The sequence below is a fragment of the Pistacia vera genome, unplaced genomic scaffold (genome assembly GCF_008641045.1).
Source record: "Pistacia vera cultivar Batoury unplaced genomic scaffold, PisVer_v2 Contig109, whole genome shotgun sequence".
Lineage (NCBI taxonomy): Eukaryota > Viridiplantae > Streptophyta > Magnoliopsida > Sapindales > Anacardiaceae > Pistacia > Pistacia vera.
Genome location: NW_022195126.1, coordinates 283,170 through 292,137, shown reverse-complemented (window position 1 = coordinate 292,137; position 8,968 = coordinate 283,170). Strand labels below are relative to the sequence as shown.

The 8,968-nt window shown below is 35.3% G+C and overlaps 2 protein-coding genes across 4 annotated transcripts; both read left to right on the top strand.

The window, feature by feature from the left end:
- The first annotated feature begins 347 nt into the window (after positions 1-347).
- On the top strand, positions 348-2,704 carry LOC116136885. 3 transcript variants are annotated; one of them, XM_031422565.1, is made up of 6 exons: positions 348-1,090; positions 1,205-1,266; positions 1,516-1,583; positions 1,655-1,660; positions 1,760-1,842; positions 2,396-2,704. In XM_031422565.1, exons 2-6 carry the CDS (start codon positions 1,215-1,217, stop codon positions 2,475-2,477), a joined length of 291 nt encoding a protein of 96 aa, XP_031278425.1. In that variant the 5' UTR covers positions 348-1,090; positions 1,205-1,214; the 3' UTR covers positions 2,478-2,704. The 3 variants fall into 3 exon arrangements, with proteins under 3 accessions (XP_031278425.1, XP_031278409.1, XP_031278419.1); XM_031422549.1 differs by lacking the exon at positions 348-1,090 and having other exon boundaries at positions 1,104-1,266; XM_031422559.1 differs by lacking the exons at positions 348-1,090; positions 1,655-1,660 and having other exon boundaries at positions 1,104-1,266.
- A 2,277-nt stretch (positions 2,705-4,981) lies between these two features.
- On the top strand, positions 4,982-5,424 carry LOC116136497 (endoglucanase 16-like). Its single transcript, XM_031422192.1, has 2 exons — positions 4,982-5,002; positions 5,101-5,424. Exons 1-2 carry the CDS (start codon positions 4,982-4,984, stop codon positions 5,422-5,424), a joined length of 345 nt encoding a protein of 114 aa, XP_031278052.1.
- The last annotated feature ends 3,544 nt before the right edge of the window (positions 5,425-8,968 follow it).

The window sequence follows — 8,968 nt, the reverse complement described above, 5'->3', positions numbered from 1 at the left end:
CAAAGATTACAGGCAAGAACAAAACGATACAAAGCAGATTTTCTTTTACACAGAATACACAAAACTGAAAAATAAAACCTAGTAGCAGACTGAAAAATGCAGCAGCAAGGTAAAGTCATTTTTTACATTCTGTTTTGGGTAGAATAAATCCTGGCCGTTAGATGCTTTTCTCTTCAATGGTCTGGATTCAGTCTCTTTTAAAACAAGGATAAAACGGCTGCGTTGCACTAAAGGTACAATAGCAGCGTTTTTGTGTGCTTCATTCTAACTGTTGAGATTTCGTGGCAAGGACTCAGGCTTCCTGTTTTTTTTTTTTTTTTTGAATGGTTAAATTTCATACGGTTGTTTTTCTCTTCTGGACTTAGCATGTTATTGCTCTCTGGTATTTTGACTCCGTACAATCAATTCATGAAAATTTAGCAAATTTAAAACTTTGAATGATCCTGGGTTCAGCTATTGTTCCTTTTATTTTACCTGACAAAAAAAGAGAAAACATCGTTATTAGAATCTTAGTGATTAAGATTCCAATTCTGTTATGTACTGCGTTCTCTTTAATTTATGCTCCTCTTGGTTGTGGAGAAAGTTTTTTGTATGGGATGAAAAACTTATGTTTCTTTTGTTATTATATGTCGAACAAGATGAAACAATCAAATACAATATATCAATGGAGTTATTTGCTGATAATGAACATAATTATATTATTAATTAGATATGCTTGACTTAGATTGATTAATTAGCTCTTTGAATCTCAGAACAAGGATGAAATCACCATGCAAGATATGAGCTTCTTTTTGAATTAGAGAAATAAATTATTGATAAGCTTTCTCATGGACATTTTATTGCTTCTGCAAATTTTAATTCTCAAGTGTTGGTGCCTTGCAACATTTCGGTTTTTAAGTCATCATATGAACTCTGGAGACCCCATTAGTAGCAGGGACATTGAAATAAGCAAAGCTGGAACTGAAACTCCGTGAATAACACCATTACAATCAACAATTCAAAATTTGAAAAATGAATCTAGACCTCAATTAAGTTTTTCCTTGGGGATGTTTTGTTAAATAGTGAAGGATCCACTATGTAATCGTTCCAGGTGCTCCTTATATCTCAAATTTGAAATTGTAAAATTACTATAATTGTAATATCACTGTATATGACAGTACATGTGACTTGTCATAATTTTGTTAACTTACTTTATGCCAAGCAGGTACCATGATATGTTTGGACAAATTTCTGGACATTCGTTTGCATTACTTGCAGTGGAATTCAGTAAGTTTGGACTAAGTTTTTCTTACCATCCATGATTTTAAGTTTTGTTGTTCATAAGTTTCCTTAATACTCATTTAAATTATGTTTAGTTATGTGTATTTACAATTATCCCCTTTCTGATTTAATTATTTACTTCCAGTAATGTTGAAAGACATTGTTTGTCTTGAATTATCTGATATTTTGTGTTTTGTCTCGTCATATGATAGTTTCACTAGCACAAATTAATCCTCCTGGAATTTATTTTTTTAGGTGGCACGGTAGTGCCAGCTTTCAACCTCTTAAAAGAACGTGGGGTTGAAACCAAGTGGATTAAAGAGGTAAATACTTGGACATACTTCTTTGTTATTTATTTACTTTTATTAGTTTGAACTAAAATTGGAAATTTCAGGTGCAGGTAGAACATTCTTGAAGTTTTAAGAGCATATTGACATTTTTTTTTAGTTGGTTTGGTACACTGTGAAATTTGATCATATGAGAATGCTGTCATGAACAGGGTTCTCTTAAAGTGTCCATGTTGTTTCCTGGATTCATATATGAACCTTATGCCCCTCGTGAAGCAATGCCATTTTGGCGGAGGTTAGTTAGACTTTCACAGAGTTTTGGGTTTGTTTTCTAAGCTTATGGTTTGCACTGGCAATCATTTCACTAAATTTCGGTAACTAAAGTAGAGCCTTAAATTACTTTATAGCAATGCTAGATAATTTTCGTCATGTCACATTATTCAATTTCCGTTATCATTGATAATCGTTGAATTTGAACATTCAAAGATACATCGCCCTTACCCCGAAGAAAAGAAAGATCCCTGTCAATTTTTTGATACTTTGTTTTGTTTGAAGGACATTTAGTCAATACACTTGATCTTTATATAAAGAAAACACATTTCAAGAAAATGATGAAGAAAAATATATTTTGTAAGTATGTTGGGCAGACAAACCTCTCTAGGGGAGTTTACATGATTTGCAACGTTCAAAATTCAAATAGCAAGTTTAAAATGCAAGCTTATTGTATTTATAAAATATTTTATTGTGAATAATGAATCACTTATAATTATTTATCTTTCATGCAAATGAATTTCTCAAAATCATCATTGAACTAGCTTGATTTGATGCTTAAATTCTACTCATTGCAGGGTTATATTGGGGTCAAACCAGGATGGACAGGAATTAACTTCCCTTACAACATGTCGAAGGAGGAATTTGAGTTCATTCTAGCTGCATCGGAGTTCATGGCGATTTGTGAGCAGCAATTTTTGCGCTTGTACCATTTCAATGAGAAAACTGGAAGCTGGTGCTTTAAGAAGTCACTGAAGAACTTCATCAGTAAATAATGAGCTTGGATAGTACAATAAGAAAGCTGATGCCCAACATCTGGGAATGATCTTAAAATCATGAACTAAAATTAATAGAAAAAACACAAGAAAAAAATTAAGTTCATTAAATCCTCTTCTGATCTCCATTTACTTGAAGAAAACTTAAGAAACAGAGAATTCTGAAAATTGATTTTGTTATAAAGCTTCAATAATGTCTCACGAGTCACGCCTTAGACAAGAGTTGCATACATTTTTAGTATTAGGAACTTCGCACTACTCATGCGTCTAACAACTTTTATTTAACAGATTGCTGAGTAGCTAGGGGTTAAAGCATCCGATCGGTTTGTTGAACTCTGGCGCTTGCCTTATCATCGGCAAGTTGTTGGAGTTGGTTGCTATTGATGCAAACATACATGTCAATGCATGGGGATGTATGTTCCGATGTAACCCTCGCCGAATAAGGTTGGATGGGAGATTCCTTCCTCTTGTAAGACACCGATGGAGTTTTAGTTTTGCAATCACTAAGGCATGCTATGCGTCGGTGAATAACATGCCAATCCATAAGCCTTTCCCTGGCGTAACATATGCACCGGGGAAAGTTTTATAGATTGCATGTGCGTTGCTGACATGCTAAGCTTAATGCTGACGAACTAGAAGGGTTATGTCGGCATTACTGTGCATCGGACTTCACCTCTAAAGCTATCTCTGTGTCGAAGTTGAAAGTACACTTACTCTGGTTTGCGGCCTATTCCTTGGAAGACAAACTAGAGGCCATTCTTCGACACACTTTTGGAATCAGAGAATGGATACTGATGCAAAAGCTGTGTCAATGATGAATCACCATTCACCAACGTTCCAACTATGCCAGTCTTAGTCTAATTGTGATTTTCGGTGCCTCCTAAGCGGTTGGAAAACGCCATGGAAATAAGCAAGTAATTTTTCAATTTAACTAAATAATTGACATTACGATTTGACTTGCTATAATACGCATATATGCTAAATTCCTGTATGTTTTATAGACTAAGGATATCGATACATCACACAATATTGTTCATGAATCTGACACCAGACTTTTATACAACCAAAAACATGTGCGTCCGGAATGTCTACTACAAAACAACATATTGTTTCACGAGATTCACACAACGTTCAACATTAAAAACAAGCACAGAGAACTATNAAAACACTTAACAATTAAGAAATCCCATTAGGTAAATGACTAACTTACCCTTGGTGCACTTTTATGGATACTTATTACATATGGATTTGTATGAAAAGACCATTATACCCTTGGTTACCGTTTACGCCATTTAACCATATCAATCAACTTTATGACCATTCTACCCTCATTTCTCTTCAATGACATCACCCCTTACACTTTATAGTGGCCACATCTCGAAATACATGTAAATTGACCATTTTACCCTTCCATTCAGAAAAAGAAAATTACTTGAAAGGTAAATTTCATACCTTAGGGCATCGAAATAATAACGCGGGGTTTACAGCCACCTTGTCCTCAAGGTGGAAGTGTGGAAATTGGGTGGCAATCACTTCATAAGGCTCCCAAATGGCTTTGAAAGTGGGCAGATCCCCCCACTTAATCAGGACTTCCTTGGAGCCATCGATCAAGGTATGAGAGGAGAGAACAGATTCAGGTTGGACTGATAGTTCTAACTCTTTAGTCAATGCTGGAGGTAAAGGTTGGGTGGGGATCGAGCTGTGTATGCTTTTCTTGAGTTGGGATACATGAAAAACTAGGTGGATACAGGCTGTGGGTGGGAGGGCGAGTTTGTATGCAACTTGGCCTATCTTTTCCATCACCTCAAAGGGACCATAAAACCTGAGGCTCAATTTCTCATTGATCTTCCTGGCTAAAGATCTGAATTTGTAGGGTTGTAAGCGGAGAAAGACAGTCCCCTGGCTGAAAAGACAGCTCTTTGCGATGGGAATCCGCTGCCTCTTTCATGTGGCTTTGAGCCACCAACAAGTTTTCCTTTAACTCACGCAAGATGGTGTTCCTCACCTCAATCTGCCTATTGATATCTTCTACCAAGGAAGGGTAGTCCACAAGCTTCAACAGTAGAGGTGGATCCCTCCCATAGAGGGCTCGGAAAGGAGTCATCTTAGTGGAGTTGTGGTACATAGTGTTGTTCCAAAATTCAGCCCATGGTAACCATTTGTGCCATTTCTGAGGTTGAGAACAACAAAAACATCTGAGGTATGTCTCTACATAGCAATTTACCGCCTCGGTTTGGCCATCCGTCTGCAGATGATAGACGGAACTGAATTTCAATCACTCAATATGTTGCAAGTGTAGCTTTATTGTTTAGCGTATATAGTGATGCTTTGGTGAGACATAACAAAAAGGTGAATTGCGGAGACAAACAATTCGACTCTAAGCAAATCATGGCTTTTGCTAAGCAGCAGGTATATAAATATATATACTAATCAAATCAAGCACAAAACATCTCTTAAAATCGCTATATAAACAAGTAGTAATTGGAAAAAAAATATCAAAATTGCAGATCGATTATATACTAGGGAAAAACCCAGAAGGAAGATCATACATGGTTGGATTTGGCAAGAACCCACCAACACAAGCGCATCACAGGGGAGCTTCAGTCCCAAAAACGATAGTAAACTCAAACGTGAGTTGTTCAATGAGCTTTGTTTATTTGTACTGTAAAGATGAGCCAAACCCTAATGAGCTAACAGGAGCCATTATTGGAGGACCAGACCAATATGATCGATTTAGTGACAAACGTTGGAATTCATCAAACACTAAGCTATGCTGTCATAGTAATTCAGTGGCAGTCGGCGTCTTGGCTAAACTTGCAGCTTCACCATAGTCTTTTGGCTCTTAATTAATTTGATTAGTCGTCTTTTAGATTGATTAGTCTAATATCTATTACCGATTAAAGCTCGCCATGAACATAGCGAATGTCTATTTAGAAGCGTTTATTATTTGTATTTAAATTCATGTTAATTTTTATCATATATGTCAACCTTAAGAAGCTCTCTATGTATATTTGGTATGGAGGAGCCTTAGATTGAAATATTCTTAAAGTATCCATTCAATATTTTATTATTTCTTTCCTTCAGGGAAGGAGGGATGTTGCAGATGATTAATAAAACTTCGTAATTTTCTTCAATTTCTTGGATTATGATCTAGATATGCAAAAATATTATTTACTTGCATTTGTTTTTATCATATTTTATTATTAAATTTATAAATACTGTTAGATGTAAAGCTTATGTTTACAAGTAATGTAATGTTTTATTATGGTATCATTATAAATAATATCCCATAAATATTAAGGCTATTGTACTTTGATAAGAAAACATGTTAATAAGTTTTTATAGGTAAAAGAGTAATACTAGAAATACAAACAGATTCTTACAAAAAAAATTACACGGTGTGGCAAAAAATGAATGAAAACGTGAATATGATGAGTTTGACTTTTTATATTCTTTTTTCATTTATTTTCCTATCACATCAATTAGTACAGAAATATTTGTAAGATTTGTTTGTACGTCTAGCATTATTATACATAAAAATAAGGGATAAGTTTTCAGTGTAAAATGATTAAAAAAAAAAGTAGAGTTTTGAAATATTTATAAATTATTTTTCAAAAAAAAAAGTGTCCACAAATTGATATTATCCCTATCATAATCATATAAATAACAATGTTAGTGCCAAAATTTGCACCAAATTGGAAATCACTAATCTGACTTTGTCTTTCCGCTCTGTATTTTATAACCACCTCTGGTTTTTGGATTGAAGGCTACTTGTCCTACAAAATAGAGTTTTTGCCTGAAAACAAGGAAAGAATATGAGAGGTGTTTATTATGATTATTTTTTTAATATAATGAACTTTTGTATGATTTAGTACATTTTTTTCCCATTTCAAATCAATCCACAACTCTAATTATTTAAGTTTTTACACTAAAAACTTAACCATTTCTTTTATCTATATAAAAACTTATTAACATGTTTTCTTATCAAAGTACAATAGCCTTAATATTTATGGGATATCAGTTATAATGATACCATAAAAAAACATTACACTTCTTGTAAACATAATCTTTACAACAATATTTACAAATTTAATCAGTGTTTTAAAACCCAAGCTACGGTGAAACCCGGCAAAGTGGCCGCATCTCGGGTTGACTGGTTTAACTGGTTTGACCTTGAAATCTAACAAAAATACCCCTAAAAATTACATGTAATTCTATATAAATTTGAAATCTTTCAAAAACACCCCAAACACCACCGTCAACGTCGGCAAATAGGGCATGTTTCTGGCGACAACAACACTCCCATCACTAGAAAACACTCCCCTCAGCCTCTTATTCAAAACTCATCTCACCCATCCCCCGTCTGCCTCCCCAATTGCCAGCAATAGTGAACTTTTCCGACAACATAGTTTTGCAATTTCCAATCAATTCACTCACTAGAAATCATTGTCATCGCCACCATTGTACTCAAAGGCCATTCCTCTTCAAAATCCTTAACATTTCAGCCTTCAATTGTTCATGGATTGATAGCCTAATTTCTAAGGTTTTCAATGAATATGAAAATTTGTAACCCAACATAGTGAAGGCCCCGAGTCTCGGTTGAACCAGGTCAGGCTGGGTTTTTAAACACTAAATTTAATAATAAAATATCATGAAAACAAATGAAAGTAAAGAATATTTTTGCATATCTAGATTACAATCCAAGAAATTGAAGAAAATCATAAAGTTTTATTAATCATCTCTTATATCCTCCTCCACTGAAGGAAGGAATTAATAACATTAAATGGATACACTTTAAGGATGTGTTTGGTTCAGAGAATTTTGTATTACTGAAAATGTTATATTAATGGGAAAATAGATTACCTTGAAGATGACTGTGAATGTTATATTAAATGTGTTTCGTTAGATTGGAATAAATTAGTGAGTATGTTATATTCATATGTTTGTTTGGGAGGAATAAATTGTTGGGTATGTTATATAGGTTATTGAATTGTCCTTCTTTTTTAATATTATATTATTATTATTTGAATTATTTTTTTACCCCTTACATTTGAGATTTTTCTAAAACACCCCAGTCATAATAAAAGTTTAAATTGTAACAAAAACACCCCCACTCACCTAAGCCACTATCGGCCGCCGTCCATGGCCTAAACGGCGCACAACCGACTTGATATGGCTAGTCGTACGCCGATCTAGCTATTTTTGGTCAGATCGATGCCCGAAAACGGCCAGATCTATTCTAGCCATGGATTTGGCCCTTTTCAGCTAGATACATGGTTGTTAATGGTCAAATTTGTGGTTGTCAACGGCCACAGATCTAGCCAGAATAAATCTGGCAGTTTTGGCCAGATTCATGACCATTTAGTTGTTTTTGATCATCCAATCAAATCGGTACACGGTCAGCCAGATCCGACCGATCTTGCACCATTTGAACAACTAATGCCGACAGTCGACAGTGGTGGCCGGTAACCGGCTGAGGTCCTAGGTAATTTGGTGAGTGTACAAGGCTATAAATGTCTTAATATTTTTTTCTAAGTTGTCTCAAGAACATTTGTGGCCTTAGGCAAGAATTACTTTGGAGGCCTTCTAACAATATAAGAATATATTGAAAAAAATATTTCAAATTTATTTTTCTTGCCTTTTGAGATGCAAAATCACTATGAGAGGTGGACGGCACCCGATAGGCTAACAGGGTTAAGTCGGTGGGGGGTATTAGAGAGCAGATGCTGGAGAAACGATGGATAGTGAAAGGGGTGATTCCAATACCAGGATTGACTGGAAAAGGCTTGAGAATTTATAGCCCCAAAGGTATCAGTGGTCGGCAATTGGTGGAGTAAACGGCTGAGGTATGATAAGGGTTTTAGTGAGAGGGCTAAGGGAAGGAAGATGATGGTGTCGGGGAAGGCCAACGACGTCTGGTACATGTCAAAAAGGCCAAAAATGGCGATCGCACACAGTGGAGCTAGCTCGTGAGATTCATCAAAAAAATCGGCCAAATCGAGGGCTATCAAGGCCGGAGAAACACTTGGGAAATGATAAAGTGATGATTCCAACCGATTTTGGTGAGAAAATCAATTAGAATTAGCTCTAAACAGCAACGGCGAAAGAGGGGTGGAGATGATTTATGTGAATGTCGAATTTTGGGATTGAATTGGGGGTTAGTAATTTGAGACATGTAAATGACTATTTTAGCCTTTCATTGTTAAAAGAAATTCAATGTGTTAATTTAGAGGTGTAAATTTGAATATATGAAACTAGAGGTACAAACTTGTTATTTCGTCAAACTTTGGCTGAATGGGAGAGAAAATGGGTGGTGACTTAGAGGAGTTGTGTAAAGGGGCTAAAGTTGATGATATCCGTTTTGTTGGGGATTTC